The sequence below is a fragment of the Micropterus dolomieu genome, linkage group LG19 (genome assembly GCF_021292245.1).
Source record: "Micropterus dolomieu isolate WLL.071019.BEF.003 ecotype Adirondacks linkage group LG19, ASM2129224v1, whole genome shotgun sequence".
NCBI classification, from domain to species: domain Eukaryota; kingdom Metazoa; phylum Chordata; class Actinopteri; order Centrarchiformes; family Centrarchidae; genus Micropterus; species Micropterus dolomieu.
The window spans coordinates 5,477,546-5,502,246 of record NC_060168.1 but is presented as its reverse complement, the minus strand read 5'-3'; the positions used below and the strand labels follow the sequence as shown (position 1 = coordinate 5,502,246).

The following is a 24,701-nucleotide window of genomic DNA, read 5'->3' as shown; positions in this document are numbered from 1 at the left end:
TTGCTTATCTTGTAAGCAACCCGGTCTCATTAGTCTACATACAAATACCAATTACACTTACAAATTGTGTGCAGTGTATACGCTGAAGTTTTGCCCGCAGGTGATATGCCAAACCTTCTCATTGAAGGTGGGGTAAGCCATTCTGGAGAAATCGAACTCCATGACAAATACCATGATATGGAGGGAACAATATTAGTAATGTACCTAACATTAGCTGGGTTGTGGTAAGCAAACTGCTACAGTTGCTGCTGCAAAGCTAACATGAAGCTATCATGCACACCAGTTCCAGACAGCATACTCACAACTCTCCTGCTAATGACAGCTAGTTTACCGTGAGGAACTGCAGAGCAGATGTGTCCAAATACCATGCATCGCCTTGAACAGTCATGACATGAGCGAGGTTCAGTTACGTTAGGTTTAGGAAATAAATAAAGACATAAGTAAGTTAAAATAAATCGTTGACTTTTGGGTTCACACAGGACTTGAACATCAGTCTCCTGTGTTTGCCCACCCATCCACCCCTTTATGTGGACCCCTCCATGTGCTCTCTAGCTATATGTTACCAGATATTGTTTTCTCTATGACATTTGTGCGTATAATGGACACACTGTTTTTGCACACTAAATGTACAGCCTGGTATTGCCATATCACCTGCCCGAACAATTGGACTGGTGTATAAAGTCGTGCTATTTGTTTGCAGATTGGTGAGCATTCTATGCTGTCCAAACCATTAAACATGCTATTCCAATATTGTACTGAGGAGGCAGTCAAATCCTTGAGAAGAAATCCATTAAATCCTTGGGTTAGTGGTATTCAGTTACTCAACAAACTACAGATATTAGAAATACAAAATACTTTTATTAATAACATCATATTGGCTATAAGTAAAAATAATTTTGCTCTTTGTTGATTTCACAAACCATTTGCTCTTCAGGGATTACAAGAATGCAAATTTATTTTAAAATTCAACTTAAAATATAGCCTACTCAGTTATAATGAGCTAATGAGCTTATTTTCATGGCTTGGTATGTAGGCCTGTCCCCAAAGGTGATGATGTTGATGGTCTGAGGAGGAGGAGGAGGAGGGGTGGGGGAGAGGAGGAGGGATATCACCAGTTAATAACCCCAGCCTCCTTTGCTGTCAGCATCATGATCGCAGAATGTACCAGGACCCCTTCACCAGCGGAGCCACGGTGTAATGACTGTCCGCGGGCAGAGCTGCAGCCCCGTGACGCATGACATTTCCTCCATCCAGTAGTTGATTTCTCCAAGCAGCGCGGGGTGAAGCTGGAGCTTTGGCACAAACAGTCACACTCAGAGGCTGCCTCTCTGGCGCGTACTTTGCACCGACACATTTTTCCGAGGCTTGTCCTTCCCTCCAGTTGGAGACTTGAAACTTAAGGGACTCTACCGTTGTAGGCAGGGAAGGGAAGGCGGACGGACGGAGAGTGTCGTGCGGTGAATGTAGCGGCAGGCTGGGTGTCTGTCTGCGGAGCGCACAGCGGCGCTGCTGGAGCAGCCGAGAACGCACAGAGTCCCGTCCGACATCCCCGCTATACCCCCGGTGATCCGAACACGGCAAACATGATTCTCCTTGGGATTGTCCTTGTTCGTTTCTTTTCAGGTAGGCTACGTTCAGTGATTTGATTATTAGCCTACAATAAAAGAGAGAACTCAGTGACCAAGCACAGTCTTTGTTCAGATGCTCCTTGACTCGCAAGTTAGATGGAGGTGAGGATTGAGAGTGGAAAGCCGCACTTCATTTGTAGCCTTAATGTTGCTTCAAGTAAAGAGACTTGCTTAGAGCCGTGGGTTTTTTCCTCGCAACTTTTTAGCATTGTAAAAAAATGTTTCAAATGGCCGTAAATCCTCAAAGATCATTTCTGTCTCAATAATCAACTTTTTGGCTGTGGTCCTGTGCTCTTAGTTCAGGCAAGACAATGCATCTCTCAGCTTTGTCCAAAACGCCACTAGGCTACGCCCTTCCAGCGCCAAGCCCCAAACTGAAACTTTAAGATGATGACTGAACCCGGAAACATGCTGACTGACAGGTACCAAAACCTCAGGGCTGGAGTTTATAGTTTGGGTCCTGGCCGTAGATATTTTTTCTTATAGTTGTATAAAAGCTCAAATAATCCTCTTTGTTAGAAAAAAATACAAAAAATAACATTTAACATTTATAAATGAGCGTTTTACAGTGTCAATACTGTCATTTTTTAAATGCCATATTTGCCCCATTTGCAGATGAAAAAAGGCAAAAAATTAATATTAATAAAATGTTTTAAGGTAAAAAACACAAAAAGAAGTGATTTTGAGAAGCAGTCTTCATGATAAATAGAAAACAGATACATCAGAATGGCGGAATTGAACAGAATTGAATGACAGATACCTTCATTGTATACATTCAAATCTCTTTAAATGTGGCATGTAGATTCAGAGGAAGGTTTAAGTAGTAAAAAAGGGCTAAAACAACAGAATCTGATCCTCCGCAGACCAGAGTGAAGCCTGCACCTCAGTTTGAATGATTAAGGTATTTAATCATTTTATTCAAGCTGTGTTTGAGCAAAGATTCATTTAAAAATGTCATATTGTAACTACTTATGGGCCTTTTTGATGATCACTTTGTGATAAACAAATTTGCGCGTGATATTGTCCTTGTTAAGTTTATTCCTTTTTCTGTTTATGTGTTTTGTGTAGTTCAGTCTGTGTATGTGCTAAAACCTTGTTCTTTGACACTGGGAGTGATCATGACTGAACAAAATGTAAACAAATTGCTTACCAAAAATCAGAAGGTTCAATATATGTAGATGAAACACAAGTCTGAAGGGCCGTGTCAGTGGCCCAAAATCCTTTCTTAGCACCTACAATAAACAGTATGCAAATCCTTCTAAGGCCTGAAGATTAGATAACAGCAGTAGGCGGTCACATTCTACGCATTGTGAGTAAATACATATTAATAAAAATGATTGTTAGAGATTAATGTATGAAACTGATCTTTATCTTTAATCAACATAAATGTTAAAATACACTGAGTACACAGAGAGAGAAAGCATGAAACAAAAAGTGCAAAATTGAAATTTTGTGCTCTGTTATTGTGAGAGCCTAGGGGCCACTTTCTAATAGTGCTTCAAAAGGACACACCCTTATCTGGCTGTTGTTGGGTGTTTTTCATAGTTCAAGTCTGACCAAGAGAAAAAAAGCCAAAACTCTCTTTGCTCACTCTCAGATGTGGACATTTAGTACCACTCAAATGTACTCAATGTTTGTTTAAATTTTCTTTTAATTCAGCATCTACACATATGTTAAATCAGTGAGGTGGGGTCTGTGCAAATGATTTCTAAGTTCTTCATGTTTTCTTCTTCTTATTATAACAATTCCAGTTTTTGTACTATTATTCCGCTGGTGGTTCCCAACCTTTTTGTCAAGTATTTTACCACAATGTTTGTAGTTGATGTTTGGCTGTGTGTGATTCCATACAAGACACCGAGTTCCTGGAGTTGTTGATGTTCAGGTCGGTTTTTTATTGTGGCATTTTTTGCAGTAGTTTTGGTCTAGTTTGCAGTTGTACTTTTACTACTGGGAGTGGCAGAAACTGAAAGCTTTAATCATTTATCCATTACTTTAGCTTTATGTTGGTCTCTTTCTAGCTACTTTTCATGCAGTCTCAACGGCAGCTGTTACAACTGACTCGGTCGGTGGATGACTGAGGTGTCTTGTGCTGTCAGACTACCTAGTTGGTAGGTTATTGTGACAATAAATGTACTAAAGATCAGCCTGACACCAATTTGAAAGCAAATCTTTGTGTTTATTTTCCTAATAAACACACATATATGGACACGTTATATGGAATCATGATTTATACCTTTTAAATTTTTCCAATTAGCTCAACTCCTCCACAGCCATATACCCCCTGGTAACAACAGGAGGATTATCTCACAGCTGTAGAAGGACTGACATTGTGAGAGTGGTCAGTACTGCAGCCCTGCCCCACTGTGTTCAATAGTCATGTTAATGATTGTCCAGCTTATAGTGACACTGTAATGTTGAGTGACAGGCTCATATATCACCCTGTCTCTGCTTCAGGTTTACCCTCCCTCCCTCAAGGCTTTCAGGTTGTGTCTGAGTTTCCTTTTTTTCAATCTCAATCTAAATTTCCCATTGGATTCAGAGGCGCGTCAGAATAAATTGTTCAAGTCGTTCAATGAGGAAGTGCAGTCAACCGGAGCCAGTGTGCAAACACATTTGGAGCAGTGGTGGTTGACATCTTATCGGTGCGCTGGCAGGTGTGCATGTTTGTGTGTATTTTTAGGGGTGGGAGGGTGCGTGACAGGGCTCATTTTGCGTAGACGCCACAAGTGGGTTTTTGAAGACCTATACTGATACCGATACTTAGGGAGTGAAGCTGCCCACAAGGAATATTTACCTTGTCTTTTAGATAATAATATTCCGTTTTTCTTTGTTGGTTCCCCTTAAAGATCTTGAAAACCTTTCTCAATCACCAATCAAAATTTTGAAACATGATCAAGCTTCACCCACACACTCCAGATGAAGCAGATTAGCTGAGTTTTAGACTCTTGAAAAATAGTACCTAAATAATTTTTTCCTAACTTCACATTAGATTATTGTTTATTTTGTTCACGAGGTTTAGAAACTAAGTTTTCAGGGGCAGCTTTGAGGTAATTAAAATCATCTTATTAAACACTGTCTTGCACATATGTCTCTATCTTTTCTTCCTGTGTTCTGTGTACTCGACCCTGGCATTCTCACTATTATAAACCTTTTCATTCAATAAAAGTTTCTTGCAGAAGAAAATTAAAGCTATCCGAGCCCTTACTTGGTTGGAAAAGCGGCACCGAGTTCAAACTGTTTAATTTTAATAGAGATATTTGTATCATCAACTCCTGTGTCATAACTGTCTGTAAATCATTGCTTTTTGTGGAGCAATTTATACGACAGGAGTTAAACACAGCACAGCTAATAAGCTACGATAGCTTCCTCCATTTTGGACTCTGTTTGCTCTCTGTTCCCTTAAAGGTGAGCACTGTCAAGACAGCTTGCTGTTGGTCAATGGCACAAATTGGCAGACAAAAGATTGTAGGAATTTCAGCAGTTCCTTTTGGAAGTGCCATTTTAGGGTCTGTGTCCACCGTTCTGAAAAAAAAGCTGTCTTAAATTACTGGGAGAGTAAGAGTGATTCTTAGCTTTAAGAAATTTGATAACTTGCTTTTATTCTTAAGTTTAAAAGTAGGAGTAAATTTCATGAATTAGGACACTTAGGACTAAAATTGCACCTTGAGAAGCTTGATAAGGCCCAGGTCTTTAGACATGAATAAGCTCCTCCAGAGCAACTACAATTTTTTTCACAGGTTGAGTAGAACTCATAACCAGTGAAGTAACCTTTATGTGAAAATTAATAGAACAACCCTTTAAATAAAAGGTTACCATCTGCTAACCTTTATATTGATACACTGTGTATGTGTTATATTGGTCTAACTTTAGACGTTACCTCATTTAAACACACCACCTCCACTTTTAGCTCATAAAACACACACAGAGACATACAGGTGTCAGGTGTTTCAAAGTGTAGGCTAGAGGCAATCTCACTGTACTAACACACCTATTACTGATGATTTTACAGAAACTGCAGGGGTGTGTGTATGACCAACAGGAGAAGTAGGTAGATTAGAGAGAGAATGTCTTATCTGTATTGATCTCCAGTGACAGATGATGACGTCTATGAAGAGCAATGAGGCCAGAGAAATGAGCATCATAAACCTGCTTTGACGATAAGTGTAAAAGCTGCTTGGAATAGGAGAGGCCATCATCCCGTGTCACGAGAGAGAGAGGGGGAGAGGGAGAGGGAGAGGTGAATGAACGTGGTGAGATGTGAGGAAATCCATCTTCCTTCTCCTGTCACATTTAATGAAAAACTTACCTGGCCTCCATCCACCTGGTTCCATCTGATCTGGATGCGAGGTTTGTGGTGTGTGCATGTGTTAGTATATGTGTGTGTGATAGTGTTCTTCTCAAAGGGAATGGTGTATCCAAGGGGTAGTTTAGAGGTCTTCTGTGTGTTTTGCTAATAACTGGGATTTGGAACTCAAACATAGGGGCGGCAGATGGTGTGTTGGCTTCTCTTTCTGTGGCTGTGTGTGCATCAAATGTATGAACAGGAAGAGTGAGTGCTGTGTGTGTGTGTTGGAGTGTCCTTACTCAAACTCAGTCAGTGGTCCCCGAAGGTACCGCGGCTCGATGTGGTCAGAGCCTGTGCTGATCCCAGGTCAGCTGAGGCCTGACCTCAGGCCCATCTGCCATCATTATGACAGATGTGTCAGAGAGTGGCTTCAGATCTGTGGCTGGACCCACAATCCCCAGTTAGTGTTTCTAAGAGACTGCCCTCCCTGTTGGCAGGAGGACCTCTGCCAGACATTTAGTTTGGTTCTTTAAATCCTAAATATGTTTGGAAACACACATGAATGAAATGTGTCTTCTACTCTGTTGTTTGTCTAACGGTAGGAGAAGGAAGTGCCAAACCATATGATAAAGAGGAGTCTGAGACATTGCCCATGGAAGTAAATAATACCTTTCCAAATCACATTTCAGCACAAAATCAGTGTTACTAAGTCAGAAGATCACAGATAGGTGACTCTGACCTGACAGCCAAGTTTAATAACCTAATAAAAAAAAAAAATTAACACAAGTTAGAAAATAACAAGGCATAAGAGCGCTTACATTCCAACAGACACTTCTCGAAGGTATTCATGGTGTTGCACTAGGTTGTTCACATGAAAAATGATGGACCCTACATACTTACACACCTGGATAATCACTAGTCAGACAGTCTGCTTTCGGATTCTGACAGTTAAACCTGATTAAATCTAGGTATTAATATGTGTCCTCAGTGATCGGAAACAACCGGACGCCTCACCCTCTTGTTTGCTCGGGTCCAAAAAATGCTTTATAACTACAGACTGTATAATAACTTTATGAGCCCGCATTCTACTGTGAGTTGATATCCCCCATGGATTATACACCATGTTTTTGTTTCTATTCAGAGGTGTGCCGATGTAATAGCTCAGCAGGAAAGTGGAAGAAAAATGTAATTCTGCCTGGCATCGTTATCTTGCACTACCTTTCTTTATAATGTGTATTGCTTTCTGTTATTTTAGTAGTTTATAATGAGATTAACTCAATAGTGCGTGACTTCAGACTTCAGATACGTTCAGTTCACTGTTCACCAAAAACATGAGTATGTTCAATGATCGGTGCTCTTTAGGCGCATTCATGCACAACACTGTATGCATACACTGCCTGTATGCACTGTCAAACTTTTGATCTTATTTGCGGAAAACTGCAAATGGTAGGTATTTCTGTCCATGTAGTTGTCCTTTGTGGATTGACAACACATTTAATGTGGTCACAATGCGTCCCTGATCACCTCCAGAGGTGGTTTGGCCTATCGGATCACAATCTGTCCTCAAAGCGTTTCTGCTGTTGTCTGTCCCGACTTCGTCTGGCTTCATCATGTTTTTGCTTCTTTGACAATGAAGATTCAAGCTCAGATTCAAGCTCTGCCGGCTCTTGTGCTAAATAATACGTGTGGTCCTCCATTTGTCCTAATTTCACTTCTCTTCTTATTTCTGATTAACCAGACTACAACTACTACTACTATTACTACTACTAATTATTATTGTTTTTCTTATTATTACATATTTAACAAAGTAACCACTGTCTAAACTGCCGGAATTCTACAAGAAGAATGTAGTGACAAAACGCACTCAGTAGAGCAGTTTGTCCATTTTGTTTTCTACTATAGAAACATGGTGGCGCAACATGGCATTTGACATGGAAGGGGACCCATGGTGTATGTAGATAGAAAGGGTTCATTCTAAGGTAATAAATAAATAAACTGTTCATTATATGAGGTCTTTATACACCACTGAAAACATACTTATGTATATTATATTGTATTTCTATCAAAAGATCCCTCTAAATATTACACTGGACCTTTAAATGTTCCCAAAAGTTCCAGAAAAAAAAACAAGCAAGTAGACTTTGCCAGTCTGGCTTTTCCAAAGTCAACACTTAAAATATAAGTTCAAATAATGACAGTTTCTTTATATATAAGGCAATTATTATTATTATGTGAGCAAGACTAAAAGTGCTAAGGATACCTAGAGGCTGTTCATTACGCCCATTTGGATATTTTGGACAGAAAGGGTGTATGTTTGGTCTCAACACTGGTAGATAATGCCAACAAGTTGGCTCAAATATTGCTAGGAACAATTCTGTCCTCCCAGAATTTTGAAAGAGACATGTCCATACCATCCATATGCAAACCTACACCCTTGTTGGACAGACATGAGCAGATTTGTTGGTCATGGAACTTTACAAGTAGTGGGGTTAAAAATGTGTTAAAAATTTGTCCTGACGGTTGCGTTAGCGAAAGATCATTTAGATCGATAGAAGATCGTTTTTTCACACACTGCTCTCAACATTGAAATATACATGAATAAAAACATTACTCACTAGCCTACTTAATTCTGCTCTCCTTGCCTTCACTTCTAATATTTCCACAGAAGCATACAAACATTCACCTCTACTGCAAACACAGAAGCGTGCCCTACCTCTTTCTTTATCTCTTTCCCTGTATTTGTCGGCCCTCTTGACTTTCTCCATCAGCAGTGGGCTGTTTTATGAAGTGGCCAAAATGACACAGCACTCGCGATTTTCACCCGCAGGTGCGGGGAGGAGGCTTGTTAAGGAAGCCAATCAAGTATGAGGAAGCCAATCAAAACCGAAACCAACACTGTACCCAGTTGCACCTGCATGTGTTCACTGTTGCTTTACCTGGTCCATGCTTGTGAAATATCCACCTTCTGAGTCTTATAACGGAATGGATGATCATTGCTCTCAGTGTTTCTCTGCAAAATGCGTAAATAGGTTGCCAAATATTTTGGGCGGCCCTTAACGTACCTCAACGGCCGCCCAAGTAAAGCTGATGTGTGGGAAACACTGATATTAATATCAATCTGACCGGCCCACCCCGAAACAAATAGTCCGGACCCTCTGGCATATGCCAGAATTGCCAGGTGGCCAATCCGCCCCTTACTCCATGAGTAAACTGTGTCTTATAGCATTTTTGATACATATTTTCATCTTCAGGTAGCCGATTGCCACATGCATTGTGTCCTGTCAGGTTACAGCTGAATAAACATAGCCCATTTAAAAATGTAGCCTAATAGGCCAAGAGGAGAGTTCCAGCACTTTATCATTCATTAAGGAAATTCCTGTCTGGTAAATGATGGATGAGCTACGCTGTATAAAATGTCATATTGTTAACGTATTGACTTCTTCCTCCACTCCTGCATTTTAGAGCCTATCATGGTCTGCGTTGGCGCGCCTTCATATTTATAGCTCAACCCAATTAAAATGGAGGCTCTGCTCTTTATTTACCCGTTGCCATGGTGAATCATAGTATTGGAGCTCCATTCATGATGGCTTTTTTTCATCCCCACGCACGCGCTTCCATCAGTTTCAAGTTTCCCATCGCAGTCTCAGTCAACGTAGAGCTCAGGGATATGCTCAGGGTTTGTTAAGCCTGACACAAGCAAGGAAACACTTCCTTTTAAGAGGCAGAAACCTCAAGAAGAACCGTGGCTCAGGCTCCATCGGTTGGGGATGAGAGAAAGAGAGAGAGAGAGAGAGAGAGAGAGAGAGAGAACGAGATAGCAAGAAAGAGGTCGCTACACTTACAGCTCAGCTCTTGGCAATAGTACGGTAGATTATTTCATTACAGATCTAGATCCAATGTCTCTCAGAGCTTTCACAGTCAGCCCCCTCACACCCCTCTCAGACCACAGCAAAATCACTATCGATCTGAAAAGGGCTCAGTCTAAGTCTGGGGCCCCTAGTTCCTGTGAACTGTTTAACAGCACATACCCATACAGATGGACCCCAGACAGCATGGGGGCTTACCAAAAGGCACTGGAAAATCAAAACATACATGATTTAACTCATTTATTTCTAACTGAAACATTTCCCCAGAATAATTCTGGTGTAAATTCTGCTGTGGACAAAATCAATAAAATTTTTCATCACTTGGCTCTATTGTCTAATTTGAAAGCCTCCAAACCAAAACTTCAACAAATGACCAATAACAAATGGTTTGACACTGAATGCAAAAACCTAAGGAAAACTTTAAGGAAATTATCAATGAAAAGCATAGGGACCCAGATAACCACAACATACGCTGTCAATATGAGGCCACTCTGAAACAATACAAGTACACCCTAAAAACTAAGAAAGAACAACACAGCAAGAAGCAGCTCTGTGAAACTGAGGAATCCGTAGAGTCCAACCAGTTCTGGGAGAAATGGAACAACCTAAACAAAACCCAGCAGGATGAATTGCCGATCCAAGATGGAAATACTTGGATTAATCACTTTAGTGAATTATATAGTAATATTAGAAAAAATGATGATCAGTACAAGATATTCATGAAATGGAAAACTCTGGAGGCGGTGATAAAAAACAACCAAAACCCTCTAGATTACACTGTAACAGAACAAGAATTAACAGAAGTCATCCAGTCCCTGAAAGGAAAAAAGGCTGGTGGTACTGATGGAATCCTCAATGAAATGATCAAATACCCAGACCATAAAATCAGATTGGCTATACTAAAACTATTCAACACTATTCTAGCAACTGGAACTCTTCCAGACATCTGGAACAAAGGTTTAATAACCCCAATTCATGAATCCGGAGATAAATATGATCCAAATAACTACAGAGGAATATGTGTATCCAGTAACCTGGGAAAATATTCTGCAACATCATTAATAAACGACTTGTCAACTTTCTTGATGACAAGAATATTTTGCATGAATGCCAAATAGTTTTTTTGCCAAACTGCCGCTCAACGGACCAAATATTGTGACGTCACAATAAAAACGTGTCATAAAGCGTTTAGCGGGGCCGTCAAACCAAGCTAGTCTGAGCGGAGGCCCTTTGGCTCGACTCGCCTTTGTTTCAGCTGTGTAGATTTCGAATATGACAGTTTTACGAGAAGTGGTGGCGGAACAAAAATGCTTGAATAAACGTAACACAGCTAAAGTTATAGCTATGATGCTAACGTTACACCTGATGTGAAAGCTACTGAGCAAACGTTCAAATTGTTTGGCCGATTTTTATGTAAAATTAAGTTGAAATATGGTGATTTTTGTAGTGGTTTATGATAAGATGTGGAACAATGATGTTGTGTGGTTGTGAACTTGAGTAACTTATACCATCTGCTAGGTTACGGTCGCAGTCTGAAGCGGCTGTGATTTGGATCACACTACCTTGTTTCTTACAACCTGTCCTTCTCTGCTTCTGATTGGCTTGTAGTCCTTACCTGGGAACTGCGCATGTGCAACTCCCAACAAAGATTTTGTACAAGTAAGATGCATCACTCTGTAGTTCAAGAGCAGAGCGTACAACACATAGGGTGAAAAGAGGAGCTGCAGTACACATAATAAGCAAAACCAATGGTGTAGGGAGTGGATGGTACACCATTGGTTTTGCTTATTTTTCTTATCAATAAATCAGTTTGTTATTTAGTTTACCTGTGTGTCTCCAGTTTTTGTTACATTCCAAGAGCTGGGCTGTGACAGTACATACACATGTTCACTACTGTAAAATAGTATATTTATATAAAAGTATAAAAGTTGAGGTTTAGGACTTTTTAATAATAAAAATAAAGAAGTCAACTACAGCCAATCTCTAATGTGATCGTAGTGTTCCAGTACAGTGCCTCTCTTTAGCACCCCCAGTGGACATTTGTTTCTTAAAACTGTGGCAAAATGTACCTGAGGGTACGTAATTGTGGAGCTGCAAAAATGTAGTCAGAGGTACGTATATCCTATGAGACCAGGTTGTAATTGTTTTACTTATTTTCTTTTTTTTTCAAGTCTTATAGAGATCTCTTTCCGGATTTAATCAAACATTGTTGTCATGACATCATGTCATGTTGTCATGGAGCAGCCAACAAGTAAGTACAAGTAAGTAAGTAACAAGTACAGACAGTAAAGGTAATAGTGGTACAGACTGAAAATGAATAATGGTACAGATATTTATTGTAATGTTAAAGATAATAACAATAATAATAATAGTTACAATAGGACTAGTAATAACAATTGTAGCAAAAGGTGTCAGGCAGCAACAATGGGGCTAGGCCTGAACGATTAATCAGAATTAGAATCAGATTTATTTGCCAGGTTTGTGTACACATACGAGGAATTTGACTTGATTGTACATTACTACATAGCAGAGGTAGGTGGATTTGGTATACAGTATGAAAATATGTGTTGGGCTGCCACTTCAGGTCCTGGGCATATAGTGGATCCCAGAAACCTGAAGGATTCCACAGCAGACACAGGACTGTTGAGTATGGTGATGGGGGGCAGAGTGGGGGGCTCCTCCTGAAGTCAACGGTCATCTCCACAGTTTTTCCCCCACTTCTGAAGGCCTCCTCCTTGGTCTGACGAAGCTGCCTGAGTTTCGCTGTGAACCAGGGTTTTTGGTTGTTGTATGTGCGGAAGGTTTTAGTCGGCACACACGTCCTCACAAAAACTGATGTAAGATGTCCCAGTGTCGGTTAGTTAATCCAGGTCAGTGGCTGCAGCTTCAAAAACACTCCAGTCAATGCAGTCAAAGCAGGCCTGTAACTCCAGCTTTGACTCGTTGGTCTATCTTTTCACAGTCTTTACAACAGGTTTAGCAGATTTCAGTTTTTGCCTGTGTGTCAGGATAAGATGAACAGAGAGTCCCAAGGCTGCACGGGGGACAGAGCGATAGGCGTCCTTTAATGTTGTGTAGCAGTGGTCCAGTGTGTTAGTGTCCCTGGTGGGACACTTAATATGCTGTCTGTACTTTGGGAGTTCATGGTTGAGGTTTGCTCTGTTGATGTCCCGAGAACAATGAGCAGGGAGTCTGGATGTTTTTTCTCCACATTAGTTATCTGGTCGGCCAGGTGTTGTAACGCCTCACTAACACAGGCCTGAGGTGGAATGTAAACAGCGACCAGAACAAACGAAGAAAACTCCCGCGGAGAATAAAAAGGTTTACAGTTTATAAATAATGTCTCTAAGTGAGGGCTGCATGATTTCTTCAACACTGTGACATCTGTGCACCAACCTTCGTTTATATAGAAACAGAGTCCGCCTCCCCTTGTTTTCCCCGGTAGGTAAAGTGCGCTGTCCGAGATGTGCTCGGTGAGCCAGAGTGTGGCAGATCTGCAGAAGTCCGAGTTATTTCTGTTGAGGAGCAGCAGTTCATCCATTTTGTTGGTCAGAGAGCGGACATTTGCCAGGTGGATAGAAGGGAGCGCAGTGTGAAAACCCCGCTGCCTCAGTTTAACCAGTGCACCAGCACACTTCCCCTTTTGCAGTCTCCGGTATATCCCGTACAGAGCTGCTGCTCCTCCAACTAATAACTCAGAGTTCAGGGTTCAATACAGAGTGTGAAATAGTGTGAGCAGTTGAAAGTCCAATATTTAATAGCTCTTCACTGGTAAATGTTACCAGAGAGGGATGGCGTTAATAAACAAAAACACAAAAAGCACTGCGGAGCGTAATCCAGAGGCTGCCGTCTGCGGCACCATCTTTTTATTCGGCTTAATTCTTTTCAAAGTGAAACTGCAATTTGAAAGAACGCGATTAGCTACGGCGATTAAAATGAAGGTTCATTATACAGCGCATCTGACCCGTTTTAAACAGTCATGCAGTTACAAATTTATTCCATTGTCATCCTTGTGTGACAGATCTGCTCGCCATTCGCAAGCGCCATGCAAATCCTGTTAAGGTCCTACTCACCAATCAGAGCAGGCACATGGCGTGTACATTTTACAACAACAAACGAAATAGAGGAAAACGTGGGATAATGGCATCAGCCGAACTGACACAGGCAGCGGCCGTGCCGCAGTTTTGTCCAGCGTCAACTCACCCTGAAGTGTTTCAGCAGCGGAGGCGTTTAGCCTACATGTTGTTAGCGTTTGCCTGTTCTGTGCAGGCTAACGTTACATATCCACCGGGAGCATTTCAGAATAAGAGCGTTTTGCCTGTCTGATTTTGCTGACTTGTTCGGATTTTGCTTATTTGTTCAGTTGTCTTCATTTTTGTGCTTCTACTATGGTTAAGTAGGCTACGTAGCTAAATTTTCTCTTTTTGTCTGTTTTAACTGTTTATTGTTGATGTACGATCGGGAGTCTGCAAAAATTGAGTCTGACTTCCTACTTAGTTCATCTGCTCTATGTTTTGTCCATCAAAAATAGACTGGCAGTGAATCTTGAACTTTAACAAACTTTAAAAATCGCAATTCTACTGTAAGTCAACACCAACCGCAGGCTCTCAAACTAACTAAATAAAACTGTAACGTTACATGATCAACAATAAACCTGTAACCTGTTTTTAACAGAGCACAACCATTTAATGTGCAATGCAATCAATGACAGCTTATAAAGTACTGTAAGTCAACACATTCCCCAGACTCTCAAACCAGTGTAACGTTATAGCATGAACATGAGTTTATTACCTTACCTTACATTATTTGGCACGAGCCGACAGCGTGTTGATCTTCGAAAATACGATAAAGCCAGATGAAGTTGGGACAGATACAGACGGCGGAACAAAAAAATATAATCGTGGTGGATTTTCCCAGATGGAAGGTGCTGAAGCGGGACAAATGTTTTCAAAGCTGCGCTGAAGTTGCCTGTTTTCTGCTGGAAAGGTAAATAAGTTAGTCCACCTTTAGCGATGCAAATGAAAACGTTTGAAGGCTTTAGCTCGAAGCTGGCCATAATCACCTAGACAAGTGACAATGAACAAGTTTCCCCTGTCAATGTTGTGAAATAAATAGTTGGATTGTAATTTCATTAACATTATTCTTTATTGTTTGCTTACGTTGTTGAGACAAACAGCTGATTAATTGGTAAAGAAACAATGGCCTCCAGCATGGAAGCTCAGATTAGCCAGCTAAACTTCACATTTTACTGCCCTGGTAGAAACAATATGTCTCTAGCGCTTTGGCTTTGCTACGTGGACATAAATGTGTTGGTTACATTTGTGAAAGAATCAGCTGATCAGTAATTGGCAATAAAACAGTAGCCTACTGCCCTAGAAAAGGAGGACCCAGCCATGGAGGAAATGGAGGATTAAGTTGGATTGTAATTTTTAATGTTATTCTCCAACACTGTGTCTTGGCTTTGCTATGTGGACAGAAATTAAATTGATTATGTAAATGCATTGACGTAAATTTTTTGCATCGAGGCTTCGTTTAATCCATATAACTTTATAGCACACTGTTCAACAAGCCAGAAGCTCAGAGGGCGGCATTCTGAGCCGAGGAGGAGAGCACAGTCTCCACAATCCTGGCGAAGAAGGAGGGGGGGGGGGGGGGGGGGGGGGGGGGGGGGGGGGGAGGCGAACTGCAGCTTGTGACCCCAGAGGATCAGGCTATCCATCCATCTGTGCATCGAGCAGGAAGCGAGCCACTCCGAGTAGCGCTCTGAAAGCGGTCAGACCTGCTGATGAGGCGCTCTGGTGGCCCTGAAGGGAAGCCACTCTGCTGCCCATTGCTGCCGTCATGGTTCGGGGGCGAGGCCCCCCTCAGAAGGGTGGGGATGGCGGGCGTGGGGGGGCCTGGCAGGCAGCAACCTCTGTGTTTCACTAAACAGGAGAGCTTAGTACCTGGCGGGGGGAAGGGAGGGTCATGGGCGCCAACACACGGTGCCATGCAGGAGGGAGCGCTTCCCTGCGTGGCGGGCATGTGCGAGTCAATCTGACAGCAGTACTCGCTCCACCAGGGCGCTCCGCCGCTCGCAGGCCACATTGTGAGAGACCTTCACACACAGTCAGAGTGGTCTGTATGGGTGTCCTCCCATGTGTGGTGGGAGGGACCACACACGGCCAGCTGCAGCCTGTCCGTGTTATGCCACTCCCCTGCAGAGGGGAGCCTGGCTACAGTGCTGAAAAGAAACCTGGGGTTGTTCTAGACCTGCTCTATATGAAAAGCGCTATGAGATAACTGTGTTGTGATTTGTTAGTTAGAGTTTGTCAGTTAGAGCAGCAAAACATGCTACCAACACACAAGCACCACCGCACCACGTCAGCACATCACAGTAGTCTTGTCGTCTTACCATTCATTCGTGGTCTGTGATTTGTGTTCAGGATGCTGAAGCATTATGTCTTGAAATGTCATTTACAAACTTAGCTTTGGTTTGGTGTTCCATAAATGTTTCCATGCATTGTTTTTCGTTATCCCAGTAGGTTGTAAGTTATATAGTTACTGCACAGAATTAACAGACCGCGGTAACTGCAACTCAGCTTTCTTTTAGCTTAAATTTTTTTTTTAAGGATATTAATATAGTTGAATGAAGTAGATAACAGCTGTGAACTCACATTTCATAGGAAAACAAAAGGAGCACAATTTGATCCTTTCTCAACTTCCCCATGTTGCACCTCTGCTGCCTTTTGAGTCTTTGAGCAGTGGTGGGCGTAGCCAGCATGTTTTTGGACATTCATTTCATGACGACTGGCATCCTGTTGTGCCTCAAGTGTATGGGTTGATATGTGTGAAAGGGAACATTTTTGTCTCTCTAAAAGCCTGGCATCATGATTCCCAACAGTTATTGTGTAGGCCTCAACTGAATCACTCTTTTCAGCTATTTCCTTGTGAAAAACAGACTGACGACAGCCCCACTTTGCCTAAACACAAGGACTGGAGGCAGTAGCTCCTTTAATACACAATGACATGGCAGGAGTTCCTTTGCAAAATGTAAAGTATAATGGGAGGCATTCATCACTGTCCGAGACCTTTGCAACCATTCAGAAATTATCCATTATTTTGCTCTTTGATCACAATTACACTAATTATGGCTCCTCTCTTACCTCAGTTTCTCATAAACATTGAATTGAGGGAAGTTAGAATGTAGAGGCTTAGTGATTTAGAGTCTCTGAATGTCTGTGAAATGTGATTAGAAATTTGCAGGTGACAGTTTTGTACGAATTATTCGGGTTAGTAGGAGCTTGGTTGCTTGCATAAAGTGGGGGACCAAAGCTCAGCCCACAACGTTGATTTTCTGCAAGCTGTTTCACATGCTCTTGCTCCCATCAGTTTTCTTCTTATTAGATTGGTTGACCTACCCTGGTGCTGAAAACTAATTTTACCAATATGATTTAGTTTTTGCTCTGTTAAAAGGTCACTCAGACTCCAATTACTGGCTCTCAACTTAAGCTTTTACTAAGGAAGCACAGAATAGGGAGCCATGCAGCGACCCTCAGATGTCCTCTAATCACAGGCTGCAAACACACAGTCTGTCTTTACTTCGTTCCAGTCAGTCTCTCCTGTATGTGCCCCACAAACGTCAACTACCAGCCATGAATGTATCCTTTGTTTTTTACACCAATGTAAGCTGCTCTACTGCTGGATGGCTGAGATAATGTTAAATTATTATGCTGTCAAACACATGTAATACAATAAACAAGGTTGATGTTGAGATCAAACATTTTCAATTTTTTTAATCACCCGCTACATATCCTTAAGAATTGAAACAAACTGTCTATAATAAATAAAGTCAGTCAGTTACAATGAGTTCTGAAGAAAGTTCCAAGCAGTAATTGCAGCAAATTTTAAGACTTTTTTTTTACCTAGTTCTGTGTGGACACGAGGGACCTAGTGTAGGACGTCCTTAGGATGTTATCCATAATGGCCTTGAGTTCTTGTTAAAATGTTCAGGTAGGTAGGAGCTAGTCCAAGAAGTGCCTTTAAGATAAAATACAGTCAATGAGTATACCTTCTTGCCATAGAGAGATGGCCATTGAGCTTTAAAGTAAAGGGTATAATGATGTGTCCTATAACTACAGCCAGTGAAAAAAAAGTAATGCACAATGATACACAACATCCAATTTCTGTAGGTGGTAGTAATAATAAAAAAAGTAATTTACTTGTTACGTTACATGTACGCAAGTAGGTTTTTTGAATAAATTGCACTTGTCAGAGTAGTTTTAATGCATCACACTTTTACTCTTACTTAAGGAGTTTCTTAAGAGAAAAATGATTAGTTTTACTCCTGTAGTGAATCTAGGCAGGCTACTGTTAATAAAATTATGAATATTAATATTCGGAAATATTAATTCATAAAACTCTAGTTTTTTTGGGGGCACCACCTAAAATTCCGTTCGCCCAGGGCCTCAGGACTCCCTGGGTATGGTTTTAATAACTACACAATTATTCCTAGTGATCAGTTAGTAGTAATTGCTTAATCATATCTATAAATTAAATCAGTCAATCTCATATCAAAGTCGTGAATCCTCTGTCCAGTGACTTGGATTTAAACAGGACACACACACAGTTGCTGTGATTTAGGTGAAATTTATTAACTAACTAAAGTGAATACACAGTGAGTGTTAAATATATCAAAGAAATAAAACAACGATAATGATTACACAAACAGAATGCAATCAATGAGGATGATGGAGTTCAATGTGAATTTAATTGGTCTATTGTGAAAGGATTTGAGTCTAAGAGGGAAAGCGAACTAATGAACGATGATAATAATGATAATGATAATAACTAAGTTAAATTTGGCTAGGAGTTTGCGGCCAAAATGATTAAGGATTAAAAATAAAGGATCATCTCGACTACAGAACAGTTTGTTTTAGCCTTACAGCTTATTGTTTCTCAGTTTATCCACTTTCTGACAAAGGCTCACTGTCGGCTTAGCTCGTACGTGTGGTCAGGGCCTCCGTGGCTTGGCACGCCACACGGCTTCTCGAGCGGATTTTTGTCGATGGATTATGGCTGGCTGGTAGTTGCGTGAAAAACGCTTGCAGTAATGGGCGGTCAGCCCAGGCTTAGTTTGTTGGTTTTATGTCCTCAGGATTACTGCTGGCGTAACAGACCCATGTGGCTGGGTCCGAACTTTGGTGGGAGCAGCAGAAGTTAATTCGATTGAAATAACGTTAAAAGACGCTAACTGACTTCAAAGTTGCCTGACTTGTGGTCTGATAACTCTTAACAAACAAAACAAAACAAAGTAAAATCAGTGAAGGTTTGCATGAAGTACTGCTGGAAGACAAAGAAAATTTCACGGACAATGCCGGGCCGAAATCTTGGCGTTGCTTGGAAACGGAGCACGCTCCGTAATTGTGCAGAGCGAAGCCAGAAGCAAAGAATCAAGAGAAGGAGACAAAAAAAGAGCGAGCGTGTGTCTGGCTTCTGTTTTGTTTGTCTGGGGCGTATCCCAGTGGGAGGGCCTTGTTTCCTCTGAGGCTGTTGTGCCTTAACTTTTAATATGTTCTATTTGCGTGTTTTTAATCAAATACCTTCCACAATCAAACCTTAAATGTCATAAACAGTTATACCGTTCTTAGTTTTTAAGCATTTGATAAAAGAAAAGGAAGTTATTGTCAATCGTTAAACATTTTAATAGTTACAACATTTCGTAGGAATCACAGCAGATGATAGAGCAACTTAACTAAATACTTAATAAGATAATATTGGGTGTTAAACGTTCTCACTTAGAGAATAAGCAAGTTATACGAACATGGCATCAGATTACGAACAATAAAATACAGAGTGATACATTAAAACAGGGGGAGAGGCATTAAAACAATGACATGTAATACTTAATTTGTCCTCTGGAGGGCACTGGTTCCATAAGCGGGTAAAGGATCCTCTGATTACTTACTTTTAGTTAACTCAATCCTTGGCTCAGGAGCTAGGAAAATTGGTTAATAAAAAGGTGCTGGGAACAAAGCATTAGTTATACAAATTAAATACAGAAAGGACAGCGAGCATTGATGAAGATTAAAACACTGCAAAATTAACTTCCTTCTTTCCAACAACAACAACAACATGGTAATATAACTACTTGAATGGAAGTGGAGAGACCTACTAAGTACTTAACAAAGATTATTTAATTAAAACATGGTAATACTAAGAGCTTATAGGAGACATTTCTTGTTCACAGGAATGTGGCTGCAGTCTTTCTCTGGTGTCTGGGTTTTCACAGCAGTTTCACAACTGGGTGTGAAAAGGGAGAGGGCATGTTAAGAGTCCAAATTAATGGCTCTTTGGGGTAGGGAATCAAGACTGAAGAAGGGGGTCTTTGATGTCTGAGGTAATCTGAAAGTGGAACTTGTTTGTTTAGAGGTTGTTTAGTTTATGGCTGCTGAGGTCTTCACAGCCTGGTTCAGATTAGTCTCTAGACAAGGTTAATATTTTCATTTTAATAGTCATGCATAGAGTCTGGGTTTTGGTTGAGAAACATGATATACGTATCATGCTTAAAAAGTACTCCTGCTTTCTTCTTTTATGGAAATATTCAAGTTAACAGTGTACGAGCAGTGTGCATTTAACTAGCCATGCTTATTGGTGTAGCCTAGCGATTCCCAAAGTGTGGTGCTCGCACCCCTGAGGGTGCGTGAGCTGCCTCTAGGGGGTGCGCGACAGGAAAAATGTAATGGTGGTGTGACTGTAATAACTACAACAATTATTTTTATGTGGAATTTTTCATGAAATATAAACCTGAATTGAAAACTTTCCTTTGTAAATTTAATTTAAAATTAAAAACGTGATTATTAATAGTTAGCTCACAGGAAATTCACACACCTCTTTCCCTCTCTTTCCCTCTCTCTCCCCTCACTTTCTCTCCAGCTGAGCCACCCGCGCTGTACTAACAAATCCTCATATGGATCCTCTTTTTGTCCATGTTATCTGTTTATGAGGCTACACAGGGTGCGATTTGTAAAAAAAAATTACGCCCACCTCCCTCCGCACGGTTTGGCACACAGGTGAAATGTGGATTGACTGCAAAGTTTAACCATCACAGTCTGAGAATTTTTTTACTGCCACTGTTACTTTTTAATGTACACATAAATATATAACATCGCGATGAAGAGTTGCACTGAAAAGAAAGAGAAGACAGATGCATGCTGTGTTTAAGCGCAGTGAGTGGGTAAGGGGAGAGTGACTGATTGTCACACTGAGTGAAACCCCATAGCTGTGACTTTGGGCGTGTTCAGTGGTGTAACAGGGACACTGCGCTGCTTGTCATCATAGAAACAGATCATCAGATTTTGATGTTTATAGCACCTTCAGTAATATCGGCTGCCTTCTCTTCTACACACTCAGCGGAGTGTTTAGTGTGAGTCTATTATTCGATCGGGTGCTGTGGGTGGGACATTGAGCAAATAAATAAGTAAATGAAAAAATAAGTAAGTTTGGGAACCGCTTGTGAAGCCTGATGAAGATACTTTTGCAAAGTAACATTACTTTTACCTGAGTACAGTTTTTGGCTACTCTACCCACCGCTGCTAATATGGGAAGAAAAGTGGCTGTCACCAGGTATTTTCTAGCTCAAGTGGATAAGCATGATTTTGAGCTGTAGAGAAAGCCTAGCTTTATCTTGAGCTTAGAAACCAGGTTGTTAATATGAATTCTGAAACACAGTTCACAATCAATGACCATCCATAAATATTTATAACTAGTAACTAACTCAAATTAATTTCCTTTAGAAGTTGAGATGCTTGAAGTAGTAACTGGAAGTTGTCTTGAATTTTTGAACACCATTACTTTAGATTTTTCCGCACTTAGGACCAACTTAAGCTAGTTTTAGATGGTTTAGATGCTCAGGAGTCTATTTTCCAAAATGCCATGGTCAACTGGATCAAAATCTTTCGATAAATCTGAACAGCGCAGAGCATATTCACTTGCTGTCCATTGCCCCAACAATATCATTTATCACTTTAAATGCTGCAGATATGGTACTATGTTGTTTCCTAAAACCAGATTGAAAGGGGGATAAGATATAATTTGAGTTTAAGCTGCCAACCAAGCGTTCAAGGACCTTGGCAAAAACACACAGTTTAGAGATTGTCCTTTAGTTATTTAAAGTAGAGGGACTCTAGATTTGGGTATATGAGCATGCTTATTTTTGATCCTAAGAAGACCATCATAAAAGTAGTTCCAGTCCAAATGTACTTCACATACAAGAAGAGTTTGTTTTTTTTAATCCCCGACTGGACTCAAACGAGAACAGCATTAATAATGTGCATCTGATCTCAACTATTTGATTTAAACCCTTAACGCCTGAATTTTTTTACAATCAAAAAATAAAAAAAATGATTTGTGTTTTCATTTGCTTTCAAGCTGATGTTAAATTAAGTGAAGATTTTTAATTTGTCTACAACAGGCATAAACAAGAAACCAGGGCTTGCAAAAGGTTCCTAGGTACGTATCGAATATGCACCAACAGGCATTGGGGGAATCCATGTGCTATCTTGGCTTGTAGTCTGCAAGGAAGAGGTATGATGCGAATTTGCGACAATCGGCGTCAAGGGGTTAACAGTACACTATAGTACCCCTTAACCATACCAGAATATGTAAACAGCTGCCATAAAGTAGTTTACACTCACTCTGGTAGACTTCAGTTTCCTCTAAACAGGAACTCTAGACAGTAAATTCTTGATTATACAAGCTAGACCTTAAACTCTTGAGTTTGCAATCTAAAATCTAGACAAAAACCAAGTCTAGAAAACAACAAATCTAGAAAACAGTCAAGTCTAGACAACGGTCACTACTGTTGTCTTTTCTAAATAGAGAAAATAAAAAATATGAGTAAATATATACGTTCATTTAGCCACACAATGCACAAGGTCATAAACTCAAGGTAAAATATTTAAATTTACCAGAAAACATAAAATACATCCATACACAAAATATAATTTGCCCAACACTTTGTACAGGAACTCAGAATCAATATGTTATAAAAGGATCAGTAACTCGCTGTCTTCTAATGTCCTGTGTGCTCCCCCAGGACATGCCCACACACACACACACACCTTAGTTACAGTACAGGAAAAATAGAAAAAAAGATTACAAGTACATTTTGTAAAAGCGGGGATTTCTCAGAGGGATTACTTTAAGAAAGTTTCCCTAAAACAGAAAATGTAGTGCTATATGCCTCCGTATGTTTTTTTATATACACTCTATGGTATATGTATGTGTAACCGTAAAAACACAAAGCTAGGGAGGGACATGAATCAGACATTTATTGGTGTTTGCAGTCACTAGTAGCGCTGAATATGTGTTTATGCCCCCACCCACCATGGGCGGACTGGTTCCAGCTCTCAGTGAATGAACACGGCTACTGGTCCGAGCACAGCCTCCAAGACCGACAGAGGCCAGTTTGACCACTAGGAAGTCCCGAGGTGGTTTTCTTGCTCTTAGCTCCCCGGGGCTGAGTAAGATAATATAACCACTAGCAGCACAGCTACCTGACCGAGCTAACCAGCCACAGATACAGGCAGACAGGCTACAGTTAGCGTTTTAGCAAAAGGTAAAGCTATCCGTCAAGAAGCTCTGTTCCTTGTTGGTGTCTGAGGCTGTGTTCGGTCCTGTTCATTCCATGTTCACTGGGAGGCTGCTGAGTGAGGTTTCGTAGGCCGCTTGGCCTGCTCTGGTTCCCATTCGTCCATGCGCCAAGCTCCCAGTACGGGCAGAGCTAATCTGACCAGTGATTACACAGCTAACTGAGCTAATAACAGCCGCTAGTTAACCAAGCTGTTAACTAACTTCAGCAACAAGTAAAGCTATCTGTCCGTGAATGTCAGAGAAAACTAAAAAAATTTTCTCCATATTTCAAATATCAAATATGATCCAGTTTCACCAAAATCAGTGAAGAAAGTTGTGCTTTTGTACAGTAATCAGTGGGACAACTCTTAAATATCAATATCAAGAATACCTACAAAACACATTTTTTGTCATTGATGGGCCAGATTCAATTCAGTTCAATTCAATTTTATTTATATAGCGCCAAATCACAACAACAGTTATCTCACAGCGCTTTTCATAAAAGAGCAGGTCTAGACCGTACTCTATGATGCTATTTACAGAAGCCCAACAGTTCCCACCAAGAGCAAGCACTAGGCGACAGAGGCAAGGAAAAACTTCCTTTTAAGAGGCAGAAACCTTGAGTAGAACCATGGCTCAGGGTGGGCGGCGATCTGCCTCGACCGGTTGGGGTGAAGGAGAGAGAGCAGGAACACGGGGGGAGCAGTTGACCCGCAGCCACAGATGCAGACTCCACAGCTCCAGAGCCAGAAAACCTGCAGGAAGTGATAGGAGGAGAGAGGAGAGGGACGAGAAAGACTACCGGAAAGAGCAGAAGTTGTGTTGCAATAATGGGATGAGGTTGCATACAGAGGGAGAGAAAGTAGAGGAGAGAGGAGCTCAGTGCATCATAGGAAATCCCCCGGCAGTCTAGGCCTATAGCAGCATAACTAAGGGATGGTTCAGGACTCACCTGAGCCAGCCCTAACTATAAGCTTTATCAAAGAGGAAAGTCTTAAGCCTACTCTTAAATGTGGAGATGGTGTCTGCCTCCTGAACCCAAACTGGAACCTGGTTCCACAGGAGAGGAGCTTGATAGCTGAACGCTCTGGCTCCTAGTCTACTTTTGGAGACTCTAGGAACCACAAGTAACCCTGCATTCTGGGAGCGCAGTGCTCTGGTGGGGTAGTAAGGTACTATGAGCTCTTTAAGATAAGATGGTGCCTGACCATTAAGAGCTTTGTAGGTAAGAAGAATGATTTTAAATTCTATTCTGGATTTTACTGGAAGCCAATGCAAAGAAGCTAAAACAGGAGAAATGTGATCTCTTTT

The 24,701-nt window shown here is 41.0% G+C and overlaps 1 protein-coding gene across 1 annotated transcript in view; it reads left to right on the top strand.

The window, feature by feature from the left end:
- Positions 1-1,135: 1,135 nt before the first annotated feature.
- LOC123958345 (GDNF family receptor alpha-4-like) overlaps positions 1,136-24,701 on the top strand; it is a 111,847-nt gene continuing 88,281 nt past the window's right edge. The window contains exon 1 of the mRNA XM_046031669.1: positions 1,136-1,623. Within this exon, the coding sequence (XP_045887625.1) occupies positions 1,584-1,623 (40 nt within the window). The 5' untranslated portion in view covers positions 1,136-1,583. The remainder of the gene's footprint in view (positions 1,624-24,701) is intronic.